Source organism: Chaetodon trifascialis, chromosome 20, assembly GCF_039877785.1.
Source record: "Chaetodon trifascialis isolate fChaTrf1 chromosome 20, fChaTrf1.hap1, whole genome shotgun sequence".
NCBI lineage: Eukaryota > Metazoa > Chordata > Actinopteri > Chaetodontiformes > Chaetodontidae > Chaetodon > Chaetodon trifascialis.
The window spans coordinates 13,241,218-13,266,534 of NC_092075.1; the positions used below are offsets into that span (position 1 = coordinate 13,241,218).

General features: G+C 40.5%; 1 protein-coding gene across 3 annotated transcripts; it reads left to right on the forward strand.

Annotated features, from left to right (window-relative positions):
• The first annotated feature begins 1,216 nt into the window (after nt 1-1,216).
• hook3 (hook microtubule-tethering protein 3) lies at nt 1,217-24,848 on the forward strand. Of its 3 annotated transcripts, none has more exons than XM_070988673.1 (24): nt 1,217-1,384; nt 8,172-8,257; nt 8,472-8,544; nt 8,653-8,703; nt 8,840-8,972; nt 9,084-9,151; nt 9,457-9,519; nt 9,836-9,919; nt 12,141-12,304; nt 12,405-12,545; nt 12,919-13,006; nt 13,168-13,281; nt 13,426-13,536; nt 13,696-13,780; nt 13,889-13,958; nt 16,120-16,260; nt 16,666-16,753; nt 18,341-18,375; nt 18,480-18,562; nt 18,689-18,789; nt 18,867-18,971; nt 19,077-19,148; nt 19,527-19,663; nt 19,839-24,848. In XM_070988673.1, exons 1-24 carry the CDS (start codon nt 1,328-1,330, stop codon nt 19,849-19,851), a joined length of 2,163 nt encoding a protein of 720 aa, XP_070844774.1. In that variant the 5' UTR covers nt 1,217-1,327; the 3' UTR covers nt 19,852-24,848. The 3 variants fall into 3 exon arrangements, with proteins under 3 accessions (XP_070844774.1, XP_070844773.1, XP_070844775.1); XM_070988672.1 differs by having other exon boundaries at nt 21,305-21,465; XM_070988674.1 differs by lacking the exon at nt 19,839-24,848 and having other exon boundaries at nt 19,527-19,801.
• Nucleotides 24,849-25,317: the final 469 nt, after the last annotated feature.

The following is a 25,317-nucleotide window of genomic DNA, read 5'->3' on the forward strand; positions in this document are numbered from 1 at the left end:
GGTGAGAGTCTTACCTTGGTGGGAAAATACTGGAGACACTGCAAGAGTCAGGGCTTTGGTGCGATTTGCATGAGAATTTTCCAAGATGTCATTTCTATTTGTGATATTGTCCAAGTACATATCAAAAGATTTCACAGATGTGGAATTGGATGCAAGGATTTACTCTTCTCTCTGCTCATACAAGCTTACACCTACACACCTCATTTATATTGTATATCCTAACTCTCTCTCTGCCTTTCTTAAGATCAAGGGTTTTCCACAGAAAAATGTGACTGAGGCTGTGAAACATTAACAGAACAAAACCTCAGAGACACTTCTGCCATTTATTGAGATTGGTGGTGTGTCTCTCCTCTGGTGATGCTCCACACAACTCTGTCCGAGCATGACGCAGGCTTCTCTCTGAGCACACCCCCGCCTCCGCCTTTCTGCACAAGTGACTCAGCCGTGCACTTTCTCAAACTTGGTTCTGACGTTGTTCAGGGAAAGGGGGGTAGATAGGACACCGAATCGCACTGTAGTCTGCTTCCATTTCGGCTGCAAGTCAACAAGAGTGTTACTGAGTTAATTCAGAGGCCTGACGTGGTACAATAATTCAGATATTATGAGGAAAATAGCAGAAATTAGAGGAATAGAATTTTGTGTGACATAGTACATGCTTACTGCTTTCCTTTGCTATCATCTCATGACCCCTGCAGTTTAACTTGCTTCCCCAGGTTGGAAACGCCTGCCCGAAAATTACTGTATAATGTCAGAAATATGTAACAGATGGCTCTTCACATATATATTATTTGTTCCCACACACCTCATGCCAATTCCCTGAAATGAGCCCTAAGATGCAGCCCCACTTCAGCATTTTTTTTTCTTCCCAAACTAAGGATAGCTAAGACTGTTTTAAAGAGGGTTAAAAGGGGGTCAACCGCTGACCATTTTTGCTTTAAGTTAATCCAAGCCTGCAAGCAAATGTCCCTTTTTTGGGTTCGTGTCAACACTTGAATGTGGCTGTATATACTACTATACTGTAACCACTAAACGCAGCTTCATATTTCTCTCACCTAGCTTCAGAAAGTACTCAATATATTTCATGTGACGTTCATGTCCCACAGGAATAGTTTTTTCTGTAATGGTGGTAATTTCCCTTTATATTCCACTGCAGACTCCGCCCACCCAGCCCTCCTCTGGCAGACGCCGGACTGGATAGGCAGCGAACCCGACGATTGGCCGACGGGTTGAGAGACACCCAGAGAGGGAGAGACCTCGGGAGTACATGAAGCCGACTGGTAACTTCAGGCTCTGTTCACCACACAAAGTCGGTCTACGCTAAGTAACGATGAGTACATCAGAGTCCTTGGATCGAATGGAACTCTGTGAAAGCCTCCTGACATGGGTAGGTGCTCAAATATGAAGTTCCTGGGCTTCTTTTAGCTGACAGACAGTTCTCCGGCACCGGCTATGCTAGCTAGCACACAAGGCTAATTCTAGCTCGAGAAGCTAGCTGGGGTAACGTTAGCAGGCTAGAGGAAAATGACACGGGCTCATGTTGGTTACGTATGCGGGCCAGCTGTTCGCTGCTTTATCTGCTGATGTGTTGCTTCCTAGCCGCCAGTAAACCACATACCCAGTTAAAAGTGTAATTTTGGTTCTACCTCTGCAATCAGGTGTTTAGCTAGCTCAACTTTGCTAATGCCTTGTCGTATGTTGTAAGGGGATCAGACAGCAGACGTCGGCCTTATTATGGTCCAACGTTTTTTTTTTTTTTTAACAAAATCTCTTTCCTCTGGATTTAGGATACACCGTTACAGCTTGGTATCTGCTTTGAGTCTAAATTCCTGACATTGTTGTTCGATGTATCACTATATCCGCGTTCCCTCACCCATTCATCTTGATCTAAAGTGTTGCAGGATAGCTAGCTAGGATTTAACGTTATAACGTTAACGATCGTCAAAGCCCGAAACAGAATCTATGCTGCCAAGGTGGAATAAGGCATCACATTGTAGGATCACATGCTACCGATTAGTACATGTTTACATTGGTGAAATGCAGCGACGTGGCTAGAGCTGGGATCATACATTTCTTACCATGGCTTTTTCCTGTACTTGTTAAAATATGCCACTGTTTTGGGTTTGATACAACAGTTCTTCTAAAGCAGAGATGGGTGATGCTGATGTGTGTATGATAATTAAGTTGATGCACATTTGCTGTACATGTGACACATCTTAAGAGTGTATTAAATCCAGGATCTCTCAACTGTAACGTTAATGTAGACATTTAGACGAGGAAAAGGGTGACCAAATATACATATTTATGATACTCCAGCTTGCATAACAAAGCCTTACTCAGATGTGTGAACAAAATTTTTGACTACATTGGCAGAGGTGACACAATGATAACTATTTAGAGATTCCTGACATGAATGTCAGAAGCCTTGTATATAGTGAAAACATGCATCTGGTGTTGGCTATAATAGAGTTCAGTACACGCAAGCCACCCTTTACCCTGCTTCTGTGTAATCATGTGCTTCTTCGCATGTTGTCTGATCATGGTTGAAATCAGTTTGTGGATTCCTATTTGTGAAATTGGCCTTTCAGATCTTGTGCATTTCATTTGAACATTTTGAAAAAAAAAAATGCAATAACAGCAAAACGTAACTATGAAAACGAAAACTGAAAGTTTTTGCATAATGACTCTTTATTTGAAGCAAAGTTAGTGCTTGGTACAAAATGTATTTAGCAGCTTGGTAAATTCAGTTCATGCACAATTGTGGCCCATCTGCTTCCTGTGTCTGTCCTGTCCACCTCTTATTGTCAGAGCTTGGCTTACATGTGTGTATGCCAGCTCAGAATGGCCTTTCTTGTTCCTAGTAATGGCGTGGCCGGTGAACATTCCTCACATACCTGTCAGCTGTGAAGTCATAACACTGAGCTTGACTGATTGTCATTAAAACATGGGACACCGTATCTCTTATGAAATAGCAATGCAGATGTCTTCGCAACTGTTTCTGCTTTAGGTCAGTGCAACAGGAAGGCCAAGTCATTTTGATTGAAAGGATACTGAGAAACACGAAGCAAATGCTTTGTCTTTGTACTACTGCACAGTAAATGTGAAAGCTCATTGTAATACCATTCGCTGTGAAGATCAGCAAAGGAGTAATGGAATTTAGGATCTTTTAGGGGTTTTAGTCAAGGAAGCATATGTGTGTAGCATGAAATATTCCTTGGTATCAGTGGGGAAAATATAACCAAATGTCAGCCAAATGTCAGTTAGTTTTTGATGTGCCTTTGGAGTTTATCTGCTGGCAGCCTTTTTTATTTTTTTGATAATTTAAACGATGTCTTTTTCCTTTTTTTTAACCAACATAAACACCTTTGTGCGTAGAATACTTCATGTGGTGTACCAGAAAATTATTGACTTAAGTTGAGCACAGCAGTCATTATGACCTTATGCATGAGCTGTCTGAAATTTTTGGCACAATACCATGTATATTAATATTATTAAGTATTTCATACAACCTCTATCATATAGAGGTAAACAACTGCTTAAAGTAACTGGATTATATACAGTATAGGGCAGCACCACAAAAAAATAATCACATCTGACATTTATGCCTCTCTCATGCCTTACATGGAAGTGATACACTTGGCTTAACATTGTCAAGACTACTCTGTGCATTGGCTGCATTGTGTCTTATTTTTTTTGGTAGCAGACATTTATTTAAGTTGAAACGACTTCATCAGGCACCACATGCATGTTCACTGAGACTGTCAGGGTTGCACAAGGTTGGCGTGGCATTGCTGTGCTCCTCTTCCTTTTGGAGAAACGCATATCATCAAACCAAAGAGCTGTAATTGAAGTAATAATAGTTTAGAGGGACAAGTATCCTCTTCACGCTGATCACATTCATTGTGAGTTCATGCCAGTGCTTTTGCAGCTCAGTTTTTTAGTCCTGGTCATGTGACTCATGCTTTTTCCACAGCTCCGCTGCCTCCTTTTCCAACTGTTTCCACAATCCAATAGGTGTGGATTTCCTTCTTTGACCTCAGGCCGTCCCTTGCTGAGTTGTGTATGTCCGTGCTTACTTGGTGTAATTGAGTCAGTATTTTCAAGAGAATGATTACTGTTTATGTTTTTATTTTTTGAGGTCAGTGATTTTTCAAAAATGAACACATACCCACTTCTAATAGATAAGACATCAGAGATTTCTGGAGTTTGTTTTCTATTTTGTTGCTCTTTGTGTGCAGCAGGGAAAATGTTGTCGCCACAAGGCACCCACTTGCTTTACAATATCAGACAACAAGGATTGGATTAACTAGTTTCTACATTAAGTGACTACAGTTAGCTGGTCAGAATCAGACACCTGGTTGAAAGTGAAATGCTGCGAATATCCCTGCATTATAGAATTTGCTATGGAGGATGTGACCATGGAACGGGAGCAAATCTGATCAAACTACAGCATCAGAATTCCTCAGTTCACATGAGGCTTTGTTTCTAGATAAGCTGATTAGAATCAATTGATTTTTCAATCATCCAGCTCACACACATAGATGGAACACTAACTTGACCTCAGATACTGTGAAGAGAATTAGCACCAGGTGTTTTGTGGGGGACATCCAGTCCATGAGAAAGCGTGTATGTGCTACTTAATCGGTATTGTGCGGTTTCAGTGACACAGTAAAACGTTAAAACTAATAAGAAGCTGCATTACCAAGGCTGAAAGAGCTGAAGTACTAAAATTACAATGAAAGTTACAATTCCAAAAAACAAAATTTACAGCTATTTGTTTAGTCGGCTATTGCTGTTGAACTTGAAAGGAACATTTTTAAGCCTGCTAGGTATGAGCTGCACAGGGTAGCTGTTCAACCTGTTTTGTTCAGTAATAGGAATAATACAATAAGGGAATACAGAAAATATTATTCTAGTGGATGCAAAAGTGTTTAACCTCTTCATAATCGGCAGTCAGTGCTTCAAGGTTCAGTGATTGATATAATCATAATAACCTGATCTGGAGGTGACCCTGATGATGTGAGGGACGTGGCTTAGCTCGGAGCTGTCCATGAAGAGTTCAGATGTTACAACTGAAATGTGGGTAGCTCCTATTAATCCTTGTACACTGTGGGCTACAGGCCATTGACATAGCATTAAGCCCAGAACTAACAGCTTAGAGGTTCAGCACCAATACTAAACTTTGCACTATTTCCACAGAGATGTTAGTTTCAGTCTTAGCACTGTATCTACCAAATGATCATTATAACTGTAAATAGACAAGTCCTTCACTAACTTGTGAATGAGCCTTTTGAGGATGCCCCCTTTCACACCCAAGCATGATACTATCACCTGTTACCAATGAACCTGTTAACCTGTGGAAGGTTCCAAACAGGTGTTTTTGGAGCATTCCACAACTTTTCCAGTCTTAAGTTGCTCCTGTCTAGACTTGTTTAAAACGTGTTGCTGCATCAATTTCAGAATAAGCAGATAATTACAAAACATCATTGAAGCTGATGAGGTAAAACCACACATATGTAGCCAAAGAGTTTCCCAGCTGTGTGGGGACATTTCCATTAAGTTAATCCACTGCGTCTCCACTTCCTTTAATGATGAGAGTCAATGAAGTCTTGTCATTCTGTATGTAACTATGTGCATATCTCTTTACCTGCACATTACTACAGGTACTTTGATAGTGTTTAGACCTTATGAAGGAGTTGTGATGTCTGCCTTTTGCAGAAATCTTCTTGCTTGTAGTTGACAGTGCATTGCTGTCCACTTGGACTTTTCAATGAGTTCAATGAGTTGCTCTCGCAATTTACACTCCTACACCTCTTCGTATGTGATGCCCAGTTGAGCCACAGTTCAAATAAACTAGAACCATTTGTGTGTTTCAAATTAATGAAATTTTAGCACTGTGCCACAGGTGAAGAGTGATTTGTCTGTCCCAGCCATTGTAATCTAAATATGTTTCAGAGTGCTGCTTACATGCTGCTGACATCTTTGCAATACAGCATTTTTTAACCTATGAAAAATACCAGTTCAACATTTTTGACAATGCTCCTCCTTCCAATGTAATATGACTTGAAATATAGTGCCATCTCACTTGCCAGTATTGTGTAGTAATAGTATCTCAAACAGGAAGCCAACGTATAAGCCACTCTGCAAGCTAACGCAGCATCACAGGAAATGGTGTAATCAATTGATTGCGCTCTAGTCGACATTTGGCAGTACTGTTTGGCTGTATGGGTAGATAATGGAGTCAACGTGTGAGTAATTGAAGCAGGTCAAGTTTTTCTCTCACCTGTAGTTGACTTGCAGTTGGTCTTATGTAATGAGGGGAATTGTTTTGGTTAGCTGCTCGCTGCTTGACTGATACACGGAGAGGATATCTTATTTGCCCTTGGCCCTGGAGGCTAGTTAGTAGAAATTGGAATGATAATAAAGACATTTTGAGATCATGGGTGGCTGAGTGTCATTTGATTGTTTGAAAGCTGTTATATACACGGTCACAGCAACAATTTTGGATGTTTTGAGTGGAAGTTCCTGGTTAGAAGTTGATCTAACTTCTGTTTGAGTATTTTTAACTGATTTTTTGTAGCTGGATGAGTTTGACACAAAGTATAAAGGTGCACTTGAGGAAACTCTTGACAGAATTTTGGGTGCCTAACTGGCTCTGTGAAGGTCATTTGGTGGTCATTGCTGCATGAAAAAAAGAAAAGAGCTTCACAATCCACATTAAAGAGCAGGTATGAAAGTCAATGTCCAACTGTGACTCGAAAGTAAACCAGCACCTTTTGGAGACATCAGCTGAATTTATCAGGTGATGGTGTGGATGTTATTCTGAGTATCATGACGCCCTCATGTGATGTGAAGCCCGTCCTTTACTGTGCACTGTGTTGAATGTCTTCCTGCTTACTGAACTCTGCCTCTGCCAAGAAATGATAATACAGGTCTCATTGATTTATCTTCCTTTTCTGTAGCTCAATGAAACGATGCTCCATTTCAAAGACCAAGGGAATTGATTCTAAAAATTTACTTAATGATAAATCAACAAGTAAATTATTCACACACGGTAAATTCCCTTCTGTTTTTAAACTTACTTGAACCTGTTCAAAACAGATTATGGTGAGTCAGTAGGCTGAGACTGTGTTGTTCTTGCGTCATGTTTATTTTAAGAAACATGGCAGTGGATTGAGACAGCATTAAATGAAATGACAAATTGTTGCCAACCCAAGCTTGTAGCATACTTTTCACTCTAAAATTGTTCCAATCATAAGAACTTTGGGTTTTATGTTGGAAACCATGACGAGCTGAAAATATATGTGAACCTACTCAAGTCCAGCTGGACTCTGACTTAAAGCACTAAGATCATTTCATCCCAGTTAGTTCATGTGAATCCACAATAAACACCTCATCAGGGATTTAACCTGTGTTCCTGGTTAATAGGCAATCTCTCAAATTTTTGGCCAGTCTGCTGAATCTCTTCTGTGTTGCCTTATGCTCTTGGCAGATCCATGACTGAGGGCTTGAGAGCTGCCACGAAATGAAAAGTGAGACAGACGGAACGATGTGCAGGCAGAGTTTCAACCCTGTCATTTTCTTCCTGTCAGAATTCCAACATTCCTGCTCTCAATTTCCCCTCTTTCTTTGGCACGTGGGCTGGTGACATGCAGACTGAAAACTATTCAGTTGTGTCTGGGCAACAGACTTTCAATCTAGGGGAGAAGTGGTAGAGAAGAATATGAAGGGTAGAAAGAAAACAGACGTGCCAAGTAAGGTCTGAAAAACGTGATAGAGGTGATGTAAGAGAAACTGAGCAATGATGACAAGCGAAAGTTTTCAGGGGATCACTGTGACTATATTTGCTACTGCACTGTAGAAAGATACCAGTAAAATGCTGCTTTGCAGAGACTTATCAAGCCTTGTATCTAACAATAATACTTAAAAATAGCCTTGACATATACAATATCAATGTCTAAATGTGTTTTAAACTCAACATGGTGTCCAGCTGATCACCCAAGACCCAAGTGTCATTCCCACACTTGACCTGCTGGAACCTTAAGGAGAGGTTGTCATGTAAAATAGTTGCTGAGTGTTGCAAACAGATTAGTTTGCAGTTGCACTTAAACTGGTAACTTTGTGTAATTGCATACCTTTATACTGCAACGTGTGCATGTGTGTGTTTTGTTTAGATCCAAACATTTGGTGTGGAGGCTCCATGCAAGACAGTAGAAGACTTGACGAGTGGTATCGTCATGGCCCAAGCTCTGCAGAAAATGTAAGTTTTCATTGTTGGTTGGTGTGTTAGTAAATGCATTTGTTATCCGCTGCATTTTTTTAAATTTACATTTACATTGTATGTTGTTTGTTGCATGCTTTTGGCGTCCTTGTGCAAACTGGGGTTTGGGTGAGGGATGAAAATCTGTTTGCTTAATCGCACTTCAGAAAAACACTTTGTAATCCCCCTTCTCTTGTCTGTCTAAATTTTCTAGAGATGTAGTGTATTTTAATGACGCATGGATTAGCAGAATCAAGCCAGAGGTCGGGGACAATTGGAGGTTGAAGGTAAGATTGTGTGTGTGTCTCAGCCTTTTCGTAAGTAAGCTGTAGTACATCAGTAGACTCTGTGTTAGTCGTATTGTTATTTTCAATATGGGTTCTCGCTTGTTGCAGATCAGCAACCTAAAGAAAATCCTGAAAGGCATCCTCGACTATAACCAGGAAGTAAGAAGACTATCTTGTATTCATTTTGAAATAAGGCTTGATCGGCAGCATCCAGCCTCCAGTGTTAGTTGTGTTGATGATGCGGAGATGAAATGTTTCCATTCTTTCTGAAAACATTCTTTTTGTCCACGTCTAGGTGCTAGGTCAACACATTAACGACTTCACATTACCAGATGTTAACCTCATTGGAGAGCACTCTGACGCAGCAGAGCTTGGGAGGATGCTGCAGCTTATCCTGGGCTGTGCTGTCAACTGTGAACAGAAGCAAGGTGCATATCTCTGTGTTCTTGTCAGTGTATGTGTGCGATATGTAATTTGATATTGTGATGTCACGTTGCATGAACAACTTACACGTTTGCCTGTTTCTGTGCGTTTTCTAGAATACATCCAGACCATAATGATGATGGAGGAATCAGTGCAGCATGTTGTCATGACAGCCATCCAAGAGGTGAAACACAGTGAAATGTAGACCGCTGTCAGATTATCTGCAGATGATATTTGGTAAATATTGAGAATAAAATGGGTTTAGGTGGGTAGATTTTTTAACAGAAACACGGTTGTGGGATGGATTGGGATTCCACATCTGCAGAATGATCTGATAATCCTGTGTCCTGTCAGCCAATGCAGGACTGACACGGCAGTCCAACTTGCTAATTGTCCTCATTGCTGAATCGAAGTGTAACAAGTGTTGGTGCTGTGTACGCTTAACATCTTCCAACCCAATCATTAACCTATTTATGTGTGTTCCTGCAGCTGATGAGTAAAGAGACTCCAGTGACGGGAGGAAATGACTCATATGTGGATCTGGACAGACAGGTATGAGACTTTATAGAAGCTCAGTGGTGTCTTTTAATGTACTTCTGTGTTCCAACAGTGCTGGGTCTCAAATTTTAGGAGTAACGCTGTATCCTCTGTGGATTTTCATGATTGCTCATTTGTACATTTAATGGACTTGACTTTTAAAGCACAATATTGAACATTCACATACACCCTCAGATATGTGGATTTTTCAATGAAACCTCAACACCTATGTCATTAAACACAAAGCCGTCATGATGAAACAGCCGGAGCTGCGGAACTGAAGTGATATCTGTGTGGTTTTCATCTGTTGTTTCTTTCTCTCTGTTCTCAGCTGAAGAAGACAGTCGAGGAGCTGAATGATGCTCTGGCTACCAAGGAAGAGATCTCCCAGAGGTGTCGTGAGCTTGACATGCAGGTTAGTTTTATGCATTTTTTGCATTTTTTTCCTTTTGTACAGCGTAGCACAGCGTGTCTGAATAAGGTTGTGGTTGGCGAGGTTGTGGAGGTCTATTAGCTATTACAGCGGCTCATATTATTTGTGGCTGGTTATTATGACAATACCAGCTGCATATTCATGGTGCTGTGATTAAAACTGTGGGAGTTCTAAAGTGCTAAAAATATGAGTCAGATCTCCTTTTTGTCAGGAAAATGCAGCTGGTTAAATTTTTCATTTACTGTTTAGTGCCAGGCATCAGTAGTTTCCCTTGAGCAATGATAATTGTGTTCAGACGATGCAATTCAGTATTTTTTTTATCTAAAAAAAAACCTGAAACACACTGTTGATAAATCTGTACTTATGTACAATAGCTATACTGTATGTAGTCATGTAGTGAGGCTGAACGTATTCAAAGTACACAGAAACATAACATGATATGAATACGTAGTGTTCCCACATTCACCCAATTAAATGTTTTATTCTTTCTTTTTATGATACATTTTGTAACTCTTAAACTATCTAACTTACTGTGTCGTACTTCATACTTTAACAGCTAAAATTTTTGGTTACACTTTAAAAACAGCTCCCTTTTTTGTTTAATTACACTGTAAATACATGGTACCAACCCAGCTTCTACTCACAGACCTTTCCTATACTAGAAAATGTCACAAAAAGAGCAGCAGCTGATTGTAATGGACATTAATTTTACGTTTAACCTCCTGCTAATGCCACAGTTGTTCAGAAAAACGGAGCTGTTATTTAAAGGGTTACTGCTCTCCTGTTGTGTCCTCTTATTTCCTGACTATTTCAATACTGTGTGCCTTGCTTTAAAGGCCCTCCATGTCCAAGAGGAGCGTGATAGACTGAGGTTAGAGTTTAATGAGCTAGAAGAGAGGGTAAATGCAAAATTTCTTTTCTTCCTGTCTCTTTTTTTCCATCCATGATGTGTGGTGTGTCCAAAAGTCCTGGATTATTCTTGTTTTTTTCAGTCTGCTTGCACCAGCATCCCCTTTGGAATCCAAATTCCCCTTCTCCCAGTTATGTGTGCATATGTGTGTACACGCTTGTGCACAGGTGTTTGTGCACACATATGCACGTGGTCCTTTTGGGACACACCAGCCACAACTGCAGTTTTGTGTGGACGTGTCAGTTGTCACCCCTTCACTAATAACCTTCTGTCTTTTTACCTTGGTGTGTTTCATGCTTTCCCACAGCAACAGTAGAGGAAAATCTTGGCTTTTGGATGCAGGAAGGAGTTATTTCTTGACAGGACTGTTGAATATATGTCAAATATTTACACATACTATATTATTCATATATTTTCCCCCTTTTTTGGATTTAAAAAATGCACAAAATAGTTATGTAACTCAGTGCCTGTAGGAATTAACTATGCCATCTTTTGTTTTTGAGAATGGATGCTGCTGAGTCCCACTCTGTTTTCTTCTTTTTGAGCTGTCTTGATCACATCTTTGATGTGATGCAGGCTTGTTGCAGTGAGAGAATTTCCACACTGGTGCAAGGTCTCCCAAAACACTTCCACATGACAGTGTTACTGATGTTTAAATGGCATATGTTTTACACATGGGAGTGTGAAAGATTTAAAAAAAAAAAAAGCAGACATAGCTAGTAACAGTGTAAAGTCTTATATAATGCAGAAAATAAATAATACACAATAAATTCTACAGGTGTCAAAACAATTCAGCGTCTGAATCTAGATGCCGTAGAGCAAAAATACAATGCATCTCATATTTTCTGAGATGTAACAGCCTTAGTAATTAGTATTCTGGCACAATACAAAAAACAGCTTCTGCTTTGCTTTGTGTGCAGTTTGATACCCTGTCTATCACATTTAGAAGGCAACATCAAACCACATGTAGCCCTCCTCGCTCTGTTGGAGTTTGCTGGTTTGCCTTGTTGAAGTGTGTTTTGGTTTGTGCTTGCTTACCAAAATCAGTGCTGCATTGACTGTGAATAACCTATTGGATTGAATGCTGTGAAGAAAATGTTGCATTTAGGTAGCTTGAGACAAAATGTGAAAAGACTTTCTAACTTGTTTCCCTTGTCTGTCTATCTGAACATCCTATCCATCTATCCTTCCTTCTCATGCTCCCTTTTATCCTTCTGTCCTCCACTCCTCCTGTCCCTTCTCGTTTTGCATTTCCATTCTTTGTGTTCCTTTTCGCTGTCTTCCCTCGCACAGGTGGCAGCTCTGCAAGAAGAGAAGAGCAGTTTGCTTGCAGAAAACCAGGTCCTGATGGAGAGACTTAACCAGTCTGACTCCATAGAGGATATAAACAGCCCTGCTGGACGCAGACACCTCCAGCTGCAGACACAACTGGAGCAACTACAGGAGGAAACTTTCAGGTGGGGAGCTGTCGGAAGGAGAGACTCTGTCATGAGAAAACGAGAGCTGAATTGAGCGATGCTGATGTCAAACATGTTGCTGTTGCTAATGCTTGCTTAGGTTGGAGGCGGCAAAAGATGACTACCGGATCCGTTGCGAAGAGCTTGAAAAAGAACTCTTGGATGTGAAGTCACAGAATGAAGACCTCACGTCACTGGCTGATGAAGCCCAGTCTCTGAAGGATGAGATGGATGTCCTCAGGTATGACGGGGCCTTGGCTCTCAGCATACTGACATTACCTGAGTCAAACAAACTAAACGAATCATTATACATAAAAATGCAGTTATGCCTTAAAGCGTCACAATTTTTAATGTTCACATTTGTTATATTACAGATGTTTGTTTAGAGTTTATTTAAAGTTACCATAAAGTGCATTCAGTAAGCTTTGATGTGATCTTAAAGGTGTAAGAGGCCTGAGGGGAGTGAAAGACACAGGATAATTAATATATCGTTGAACCGCTCTCCTGTTCTTTCTGACTAATCATGTGTTGCTACACAAACAGAGCCTTGCTAAAGCTTCCCTCTCCTTTCCTTTCTGAGTGTAACGTCATAAAATAAACTCTTTCCCTCCCAGACATTCATCAGACAAAGTTTCAAAGCTAGAGGGCACAGTGGAACACTACAAGAAGAAACTGGAGGACATGGGACTTCTCAGGAGACAGGTACTCAATCACAGTGTATTCATTTCCTCTTGCAATACATCACACAATGTCCATTGGTTTGTAAGCAAAAACATTTAGTTTCTGTTAAGATCATCAACCGGCAATATTTGTCAAAGCTCAACGGCACTCATGAAGCTTACGTTTCTGTCGCTATATTCCAGAATAAGCTAATGGAGGAGAAGAACACAGTGTTAATGCAGACCAACGTCAGTTTGGAAGAAGAGCTACGAAAGGCGAATGCCACCAAGGGCCAGCTGGAGACATACAAGAGACAGGTAGCCAACCAGCAGCCATGTTGACCTTCACATGCAGTAATCCTCATTCACGTGGTCCCTGACTGAGCAACAACTTGGAGCTCTTGCACACACATAGGTATATTTTTTATTTGTCCTCTCATCAACTGCCCTCTGTCTGCACAGGTGGTCGAACTTCAGAACAGACTGTCGGAAGAGTCTAAAAAGGCTGACAAGATGGAGTTTGAGTACAAACGCGTCAAAGAGAAGGTGGACTCTCTACAAAAAGAAAAAGATGTAAATCCAGTTCATTTTTTCATAGTATAAAGGTGGTACACTCTAACAACAGTGTTCTTTTTACTCTGCAGAAAGTATAGGTTTTTCATGAAAATGTCTCACCATACATGTCAAAACCAGTCCTCACACATCTCTCTCTCTCTCTCTCTCTCTCTGTAGCGTATGCGGACGGAGAGAGACTCTCTGAAGGAGACTATCGAGGAACTACATTGTGTACAAGCACAGGAGGGACGGCTTACATCAGGTAAATAACTGTCGTTAGTGGCCAAATATGAGTCGCTGAGCTTGGCTTTTTTAAGCTACTCACAGTCTACTTGGTCAAGCCTAAATGCTATCTGTCTGTTTGTTTCAGGTTTGTTCCCGTTGGCCAGCAATGACGGCTCTGATTCGCTGGCTGCTGAGATCACAACCCCAGAGATTCGGTATGACCTTTGACCCCACGTTTTGTTTCACTTCAATGATTGTTGATAAAGAGAAGGTAGCGATAAAGAGTTGTTTATGGAGCACAGATATCAAATCATCTAGCGTGTTTATGTTATGTTCATTAAGTTGGTTAGTTAAGATTTTATGTCTGAAGTTTAAGGCAATCAGTGTTGCTACTTGCATGCTAAACACACACCAGTCAAGCTAAAGGATAAGATTTGAGAGGGGGATTTCCAGTGACAGGGGCTGACAGTTGGGTCTCTGCTGATGTGTGTGTGTGTGTGTGTGTGTGTGTGTGTGTGTGTGTGTGTGTGTGTGTGTGTGTGTGTGTGTGTGTGTGTGTGTGTGTGTGTGTGTGTGTGTGTGTGTGTGTGTGTGTGTGTGTGTGTGTGTGTGTGTGTGATGTCTGTGGTGCTGCCGTTCACTTTGTAGCCACATGGTGTTTCCAGCCTGTTGCTCTCAGTCTTTTTGCTGTTTTAAGGTTTTAGATGAGTTTGGCCTAAAAAGAGCTGTCTCTGTCGCGAGTTACATAATAGTTATGTGAGTTACATCAGCCTGACTGCTGCTTTCCAAGAGGGCTGGGTCTTCTGCCGGCAGTGCAACGTGCCTTGTGAACCAAGCAGAATGTGGATTTACATTGAAATCCCAATCCTTTAAAGCCTACGAATAGGGGAAAAAAACACAAGTTAACCCAGTCCAGGGTGTTCATTACCTTTTTGAGGTGGAATAACGAAAACGCTGTTCTACCCAGAATTAAGAATTAAGATGTTGACATTTCCTGTGTGATATCTAAAGAGAAGAACTCCAAATGCAAATTTAGTAACTGGGTGATTTATGCTCATTATCTTTTTGCCAGATTCAACCTGTTGCTTTTACAAGCAGCATCTGGGACTGATTAGAGCCCATCCTTTTTTCCCCAAACTGTAAAACAGCCAGAACAGCTTGAAATGCAGTTCACCTCTTGATCTGCTGTGGGGTACAATTCAGAACTCCACTAGAAGAAATCCGGTCATGCTGGTGGAATATTTCACCCGGTAATCCGTATTGGAATCTCTCATCAGGTTGCATTTTCTGGCCTAATCTTTGCCAGCCAGCAGCTGTGAGTTCGCCTGGAAGCATTTAGTGAGTTCTCCTGTTGGAAAGGAGTCAGCAGCCACACCCTGAAAAATAAATAGGAATACAGACTGAGAAGGGCTGTGCTCAACGTGTCCAGTCTTTTATGTTAAGTAGATTGATTGAAGGGGGATCAGAAGCTCTCCGTCTTTCTGCCTGATGTTTCTGCACTGTCTGCAGCGCTCTGTTTTGTTACTTTTTCTCATTTTTGTTATATGACGAAGAGAAGATAAATCCGTGGGCAAATGAAAGTGGGTGGACAATCTGGTTCCACAGTAATTCACTTAAATTACAATAGAGAGGATGACAGCACTGCTCAGTGAAAACTAAACTTTCTCAACCCTTTTACAATAAGTATGTTTAACCTGCTGCCACTACAAATACAAACCTCTTGACTGCCTTTCACAAAACTCTTGTAAAAGCCATCTTTACCATCATGGAAAGTGGTAAATAGACCTGAAATAAAGTTGTATAAAGACAGTGTATCACCGTCAGGAAACAGTCAGTCAGTCGGGTGAACGGTGTGGGATTTAACTTTGCAGCAACAATGGCTTCCTGATGAGTGTTTTAAACATATTTTTAGCCTTGCAGGTGGCAGTGTCAGTCTGTCTGACAGTCCAGCACGTGTGGTATTACAGTACAGCAGAATTACAGTAGTTGCTGCAAATGTTTTAGTATTAACTAGGCTTCAGTCAGCTGATTGCATAATGCTTGCATAAGAGCTGTTTCCTCTGTGCTAACAAAATTATATTCATGTGACAGTGAGTGTTTTTATCAACTAGATGCCGACAGGTTTGCTAAAGATTATTGTAGCTACAAAGCAGTTTGTCTGCATGTGTTCTAGAATTAAATGAAAAAGTAATGCTAACACAATATTTTGACAAAAAATGACTACTGTGATCAGATTGTGGAGGATCTATTTTTATTATGAAGACAATAATCAATGACTTGGTACAGTTATATAACAGTCCGACTGCTTGTTTCAACTATATGTAATCAGTGTTTGTAGAAGTTAACACCTGCTTCTGTCCCCGTATGTTTTTACAGAGAACATTTGATTCGTCTTCAGCATGAGAACAAGATGTTGAAGCTGGCCCAGGAGGGGTCAGACAATGAGAAGATTGCACTGTTGCAGAGTCTACTGGAGGATGCCAACAGAAGAAAAAATGAGCTGGAGACAGAGAACAGGTCAGCAAAGAGCACAGAAACAGGGAGCCGAGCAGCATTTGCAGCAACTTCCTCAGAAATACACAATTAAATTTGTTCTCGTTTGTGCTCAGTATCTTAATGCAGTTAAAGGAAAATACAGCAAAGTCATTGTTTTACTCCCAAGAATCTTTTGGTCTGTTCGTGTATTTTTGAGAGCCACATGTCCAGTGTGGGCGAATGGTGTTTCCCTGTGTTGGAACATGGATCAATCTCCCATTTATTTCCCCACAGAGATTTTCTTTGTCTATACTGGAATTTCAGTCAATGACCTTTCAACCAGATGCCGGCCACTCTGGTGTCTTATCTACCACTGTGTAGCTTGAAGTTTGCTCATTGATGTGCTAAAACTATCTCGTCAAACTGGATTTTGTGCTTTTTATCTAGGCTAATCAATCAGCGCCTGATGGAGGAACAGAGCCAGGTAGAGGAGCTGCAAAAGAATCTTCAAGAACAGGGCTCCAAAGCAGACGATGTAAGTAACGAAATGTTTGGTCTGTATTGTGTGTGTATAGCTCTGATACCAGTTGAAACGATGTCAACAACCACAGAAAGTCAAATTCCCCTCATACCACACTGGGTTAATAAAGGTCATCCACAAGACTGCAGTACACAGCTTCTCCTAAAGGCTGAAGGTCTTTGATATTTTATTTTGAAAGGTAATTTGGGTTTTAATGCCATGAGCTGTTATGTTTCTTTACTAAATAATGAATCTGAATTTAAAATACTACTTTTTTTTTTCTTTTGTGGGGTTTCCAGTTCTTTTCCTGCCATGCTGTCAGTAATCTGTCTTTTCACTCAAAATGAAAATAAAACACTTATTTTAAGTATTTTGAACACTTATTTTCAGTGCTTGTAGATGCAGTGCAGTTTCTAAAAAACAAGTACAGAGTCAACAGAGAATGGAAAAATTGATTTCCGTGCTGTATTATTCCAGCGATGTAGGAAGTATCTTTTATTTAAGTAGAATTAGTATGTTTCAGGCATTTGGGGATGCAGCTGGTGTGTCAAACGTCAGGTGCAAAGATGGAAAACACACTTTGACAGATGATCACACAGATGTAAACGCATCCACATTTGGCAGGTCTATGATTCTTGCAGTCAGTAAAATACATTTCCATTTCCTTTTCATAAAATGCTCCCACTCTCAGACTATAGTAAGTATAACTTTGTGATTCCTGACGATTTGTACTCTTCAGGTGTTTGCTTTGTTTATTTTTTGTTTTTCTTTTCTGACTTCCTGAAGCAAATGTGTAACAACTCAGAATGTAATAAATTAGCATATTGTAAAAACTCTACATAATGCAATGCTAATACTGTGCTACATACATCACACATTTGTAGAGAATTACATAAGAACTCCAAAATACAATATAGTTCTTTGCGGACTTTGAAAACGTTTGGTACCTTTTATGCATCTGTTACACTGAGTTGGTACACACGCAAGACTTTTTCCTAGCTAGGTGTTGGAATTCTGCATTTTCCTGCTAGAAACAGAAACGTATCTTTAATTAGCCCTTAGATCCCTTTACATGTAGATTTTTCCTCCCTGTTGAGACCCAGCTTTCCTCATTCCTTGATGCTGTTTGCTTTCTAGTTTAAAGATTTCACACGATTTTGCTTCACACCACCTTAGACACGTGACTGTGTGCTTTTGTGGTTTGAGGTCCACATTGCATTTCTCCTGCTCCAACACACCTGATTCAAATAATCAGTTTGTTATCAGGTCACTGCAGAGCTTGATGACGAGCTGATCATTTGAATCATGTGTGGCGGAGGAGGGAAACGTCTAAAACATGCAGGGCGGTGGGGCCTGAGGACCGGAATTGAGAAACACTGGCTTATCCAAACATTTTCTGTTCTACACTTCCCTCTGCTGGATGAGAAGGGGAATGTCCAGGATTCTGTTACCTTGGGGTGCCTTTAATTACAATCGATCCTCTTCAAACAGGCAGACCTTTTGGTAATGTGTGAGCAATGTTAAGAACTAGGATAAAGGTGAAGAAGACTGAAATGAAGTTAATAATAAGGTTGTAATAATGTTAATGTTAATGTTTTTCAGTCTTCCATTCTGAAGAAGAAATATGAGGAGCACATGTAAGTTATTGTCTTACAGACCCAGAACTCTGTTTTTCGTGTTCCAGATAATATATTGATATGAAAATATGTAACATGTCCTCATCATTCATTCCCTTCACCAGGGAGAAACTGCGAGAGCTGAACAACGACTTACTGAAGAAAAACTCCTTCATCGACGAAATGGAGCCTAAATACAATGCCAGCTGTGAGTTTGGGCCGCTGTTGAATTCTAAATGTGTGAAGTGCAGCTGAAGCCTGTTGACCTCCATCCTTTCCTACCATCTGTTCTTATCATTTTGAACAAAAAAACCTTGATGCTGTTCCCTCTCAGGCCAACGAGTGGACGAGCTGGAAGAGGCCTTGAAGAAGAAAGATGAAGACATGAAACAGATGGAGGAGAGATATAAGAAGTACCTGGAAAAAGCTAAGAGTGTGAGTATCTTTTTTATTACTAACTCAAGTGGACTTTATTTTGGAGAGTTTACTGTAAACGGTAATGTCTTTTCCAGGTGATCCGGACCCTGGACCCCAAACAGAACCAGGGTTCAGGTCCAGAGGTCCAGGCCCTGAAGAACCAGCTGCAGGAGAAGGAGAGGATGCTGCACTCACTTGAGGTAGTCAAGTTTTTTGACTCTGGACTCTGCAGCTTGTAGATCAGTGTGGTCCTGTGTGTGTGAAAATGCTTAATCGTTTTGTGGCTTTATGTTTACTCCAAACAGAAAGAGATGGACAAGACAAAAGGCCAGAGAGATTACGAGGAGAAACTGATTGTGTCTGCCTGGTACAATATGGTAAGAAGGACCTGCACGGCCTGAAACCGGGCCACCAGTCACAGCTTTTACATTTTAACCACCAGAGGGCAGCATATGCTTTTGTATAAGCTTATTGTTTGCCCTGTCAGACATTTGATCGATAGCCGGTGTTAATGTGCATGAGTTGTTAAATCGGCACTAATATTGTGCTTGAGCTAATTTGCTTTCTCATGCATCAAGATTAGCGAAGTGATGACAGCCAATTCTCTGCTGACTCCTGCTCTTTTCTTGTTACAGCAGTTTAGTGCTCGTGCATTAGCTCTGGTTCGCACTGTGCTATTGAGTCTCCTCTTGCTTGTTACACTGATTGTGATCATTAAGAGCATTAATCAGACTTCCACTCTGTGCTTTTCCCAGGGTATGTCTCTGCAAAAGAAGGCAGCTGAAGACAGGCTTGCCAGCACCGGCTCCGGTCAGTCCTTCCTGGCCCGGCAGAGACAAGCCACCAGCTCACGCCGCTCCTATCCAGGCCACGTCCAGCCAGCTACCGCAAGGTAGATGGCAGCAGGGCAGACAAATACTGCAACAAAAACTACCTTACAACTCCAGTGAACTCGCATACAGTAGATGTGCCTTTTTTTAAGGCACACCTTTTCCAATCATTTCTAATGGACGTTCTTGTTTCCTTGCATTCTGCATATTGATTTTCCCTTTTTTTTTCTTGATCAGATCCATGAGGTAGAGATTCCAGACAAGGCTGCCCAAATCTTGCACCACTTTTTTTTTTTTCCTGACTAAGCATATTTTACCCTGACTTCCTGTGATGCCAGGCTTCTCCCCTTTTTCACACCCCAGCATATTTGATAGAGTCTGACTAATCACTCCAAATGGCCTCTCTTCCTCCCTCTCAACCACTGACCTTCCTCAACCCGTGCTCTGTGGCAAACCTTTGCCAGGCATGTAATCTGGACCCCAAGGCAGAGAAGAATCGCATCCTCTTCTCAAGTTTCTTTCATTTTTGTTTAGAGGAAGCACTCTGCCCGTTCATGCAGTATTTATGCACATCTCTACCTGTGACAGGTTCATCTTGTGTTCTGACTGGAGCTGTCAGATTTTCTGGCCTGCGTTATCTGTTTTAACTTTTACGATGTAGCTTTAAGCAGGTAACAGCAGTTGTTCATTTACCTGTCGGTGTTTGAATTGTAGTCTTCAAATATTGCTCTTCTGCCATGTCATTATGTCTCTGATCTGTGAGTTTAGGTCAATAGTGAGCAGCAAACACGTTGAGCCATAGGAAGATGTGTTGTCATCACATGTGACTGTTCCATTCGCTTGCTAAATGGGCTGAATGATCTCCAATAGGACGACATGGTTTGGGAAAAAAAAAGTGACAGTGCAGCAATAATTGTGAACCTTGATTTTCCCTCCAAGGAAAGCTGTTGGAGTTGTTTCAGACGTTACAGTCTACAAATGTGCTCCATTGACTGGTTTTCAGTGTCTTTCTTGAAGAGCCGCCATCGAACAAACTGCAAAAGGCATCAGTTCACATGGTTTTACCTTTACCAGCATTTACCAGGTTGTCTCAGACAGCACCTCATGTGCCAAAGTGTTAAATTTAAATGTATGTACCACACTATTTGGTTAATATTATCCTTACTACAGTGCAGGCTTCCCTCCACACAACACACAGAAAGAAGTGTGCTTACGGAATCTCTAGCTGTGAGATAGTTGCTGAGTTTTAGATCCTGGGACTATTGGGATGAAAAGGGATTTGGTTTGCAGATCGCCATTAATGCCAGTAAGTCAACAAAGAAGAGGTGTTTATTTAATGTAGCTCACTGAAGTGGACTTACTTTCCATATCATTTTAGAATCAGTTGATTGTTATCGTAGTCAAAAAGGTTTTTCAAGGTGCATTGAAAGCACTGTACAGTATTGCCCATGTCACTTTAAATCTGAATTTTGAACAGGTGTTGTTGTTGTAGCTGCTTCTATCCTCTCTTTAACCTGTTCTTTTTCTTCCATTCTGTTTACATTGTCCTTGTTTTTAAGGCACATCATGACTGACATGATAGACCTTTAAGCCTTCAAATTAACCCTGTTCATTTGCTGTGTATGTGTCTACATCAAGGCCAGAGTTCCATGATAACAGGTCCCACCGACTCACTGTTATCTCTCTTTCTGCTCCCCCAACAGCAATATCACTGCATGACTGGCACACCAATGAACTGGCCGAGCCTGGTGCGGCCCGGCCCGGCCTGTCTTTGGCCTACGTTTGGCCTGGCTGAGGCACGCCATGCATGATCTACCTGCCTGCCTCCTGTTTGCATGACTTTGCGTTGACTCGAGCCTGCGAATAACCAGCGTAGCAGCAGCATGAGCACTAACAACTCCTCTGCAGGGTCGTGCATTGTAACCTCCAGACAAGCCTGAGGAGGGATGAGGTCAGAAAAAAAAGCAAACCCTCACCCTCCTGCACCCAATTAATCTCCTCTCCACCCTTCCAGCTCCTTACTCATGTCCCTCCTGCTCTTTGTTATCCTCTCCTCCATCTCCTTCCTCCTCCTCCTCACTCTTCACGGACATACCCACTTGTGCTTCTACATCAAGTCTGTTCCAATTCAACCTCCAGTATGTTCCAAACAGCTCGAACAGGGGCAGAATATTGCAGGATATAGTCTGTCAATCAAGCAGTTAATCAACTAATAAGGCTTTTCTGTAGTACTCATATGTAACTTGACGTCGGCTGGCTGCTCCAGGATACCTCAATGACATATTTTCACATATCTGTCTTTATTTACATGGTCGGAGGAGAGTTTGCATCCGTGTGAGAAATATTTGAGAGGTGTAACCTGCAAAGAAAAGTCTGCATAACAAAAAAAAGGAGTCGGCTCCCCTTTAAACAGCCGTTCTGCCCTGCCTCTCCTCAACATGTTGCCAGATGGCATCTGAGACGGTGTTTTTATCTCAAGTATTAGTGAGTACAACAAGTATTGGATGAAAGGAGAGTTTATGGGGCATTACTGTGTGCCCTGTAGGCTTTTGGACATTTTGCAGTAGGAGCACAGGATGGCAAAATAACTGTTTTTAAATGAATAACATTGTTACAGTTATGCTTTTATACAGGATAAAAGCCCCCATTAGCCTACTTGTAATTTCTTTTGATGGAATTTTATGCCAGTGTAGCCTCATTTTCTCCATAAAATGCACATTTTACACACATTGCTATGTTATCTATGTTATTTGTCTAAGTAGCAAATAACCTGAGGTCTTTTTAAAAGCAATTGCATTGAATCATTGCAACAAAGAATAGGAATCTGTACGTTAGCTCACGTAGGCTAATGTGCGGTACGTTCGTTTGGTTGGATTGAAAGGACAAAGAATTTTAAAAATGTAGAAAGGGAATTTTATTGCAACAATCTGGAAAGATCCTGTTCGCCTATACACTTATATACAATAGGAGGATTCACACCAGGCAGTTCCAAATCATCATGCATGTTTTACAGCGGTCAGCGTGTTTTTTTGGCATTATTTGTTCACGGAGGAAGTTGACTGCTCAAACATGTAGCGTTAACCGCGATACAGAGTTACACAAGTCACATAATAGCATCAGTAACAGGGAAAGTTAACTTAATGTTGCTGTAACTTACACTGGACATTTTGCGTATCTTTTTAAAATAAATGTCTTAAACTTTATTTCCAGATTAAGTTCACAAAAAGCACGAGAAAGATAGAAAAGAAACACCTAAGGATATATGCATATTATAGGCATAAGTGCATACATTTTTCAAATGAGAGAGATGGTTGAATCCTCCAATTTAGTGCCTTTGTTTAAAATATGATATTTAAAAAAAAATAGGTCATCTATAGGAGTTAAGGCAGGAAGACGTGCTGCCTTTAAGACCAGTTTTATTGTGTTTTTGAAAAGAGAAAAAAATGCCTGAGATGAGCTTTAATCTCATCCACACTATAGTTTTCCTGACAAAAAACTTTAGATGAAGTAGGTTTAATGAGGGCTTTTCTTCTGTTTTCTTCTTTTTTTTAACCTATTTTACTCATAAAACGTTATATTGTGTAACCTTGGTTTAATTCATGCCGTGCATTTTTATCTTAATGGCTTATTTATTCTTTTTGCCGCTTGTACAGCAGTGTTGTTACATTTTTTTTATATTAGTAGTATTATTATATCATCACTTATACTGTTACAGTTGATGTGAAGTTTTCATAGGACATCAAAATACTGTTAAATACTTGTCTTATGCAACAAAAGGAGGACTTGGGTGGAAATTGTGTCGCATTTGTCTCCATCTCATGAAAATGACACAGAGGTTGTTAAGATCAGTGTAAAGAGGAGAAAATGCGGCATGGTTCCATTTCCCTCCAGTCAGTTCAGGAAGAGGAGTTTCTTGGACTGCGCTAAGAAACGTGTCACGTCTGAAACTGAATGTTTTCTCATCAACAAAAAGCACATTTTACACTTTTAATTCACTGAATGGTTTGTGAATTTCCTGTGACCCTACAAACGATCACATTTTCAGTATTTTAGTGACAGCAATGAAGACAGGGTTCGTGTTTGCGGGAAAAGACTCATTCGCTGTTGGTTACGCATGTGTGGTCGCATTAAATAAGTTAGCAAATCAGATTCTACATAAGAACGTGAGCATCGAACAAACATTCGCAGTACAAATTCAGTAAAGTGAAGAGATGACGTGATTTGTCCCGTTTCTACTTGTTACTGTCCAGATCTGTGTTTTGTAAACCACTTGCCATTAACATCCACAGTTTGAGCTGTAAGTTATATTACACAGAGCTCTTTCAGCCGTCCATCCCCATCAGTCATTGGTCTGGTAAGAAATCTGTATATAATGGAACACATCCACATCGTGGTCGGCCTGTCTAAAGTTACATCAGGGATGTTGCGGAAATCTTTTTTTATTTAATATCTCCCTTAGAGAAAATATAATATGTTGTCCTCTTTTATCCCCCATCAAGTCAGCCACTGTATTTTGTTGCTTTTATGTCTGTAAATACTCAATATTACTGGCGAATACTGAGATACTGCGGCAAAGGTTATCATTGGGATTATCACAGTAATCTAAGCAGACAAACTGATTTCAGAAGCCAGCGAGTTTGGGCCATTTTCAGACCTTATTAATGCATATTCCTTGTGAAAAAAGAAGGAAAGTTGACATCTTGATGTATTGTTCAAGCTATCATCCAAATCTTTCCTGAATTGTTAGTTAGAGAACAATTTACTGAATGAGTATTGCAGTAATCTTCACAAAAAGTCAGAATGTGTTTGTATTACTTACACGCTGAAGCTAAAATAAGTACCCAGTGTTCCCGAGTGTTACTTGACTGCTAATTGCACTGTGGGCCAGTCAGAAGCGTATTAAAGAGGCGAAACAAACGACATGTGGCTGTTAACAGGTCAGAATACGCGTGCAGTGTTTGCTGTATTTTTTTTTTTTTGTACTCGTTGGCAAACTTTTCTTTACATATTGAAGTAGCAAATAACCTTCCATTTGCCAAGTTTTATAATGCTTGTATACAAACACACTATGTACATACTTTATGTAACAGTGGTGGAGGAGGTGTTTGACCATTTGAGAATGAGAAAATAAAACTTGTGTCGACTTTGATGGATTTCATATAGCATCTGTCCGGTGAGGACCTATTGATGAAAACGTGCTTCCTACACTGCGAAACTTGGAAATGACATTGTAAATAAAGCTTGTATAAAATAGGCTGCTTGTCTAGTTTGTTCGTTTTTTACATGATGACCGACATAAATAAATTAAATTTTTCTCACTCTATGAGATACCACACATTTCCTGAATTATTTCCTGTGTCACACACAAACTGAAACTGCACTGTGGACATAAATTAGTCCCAGACCTCATATTTGCCTGATATAATCAATATTTTAAATAATGCATCATTTGACAGAGTGAAAGAGATTTCTCATAGTCGCACAAGAGGACAAAAACCTTTAGGGCAGGCTAAAGTCACATGATCCTTAGGTAACAAATCATGCAACAAACAAACACTCAAGTTTAGGCCTGTTTGAGCACTTGGTGTCTTTGCTTTCATTAGATCATTAGATGGCAAATCATGGGAGACATGATTCAAATTGCTATGTATGCTAAAAACGCCCTACAAACCAACATAATATATGATTCTTCTATTCATTATACAGGATTAGGCTT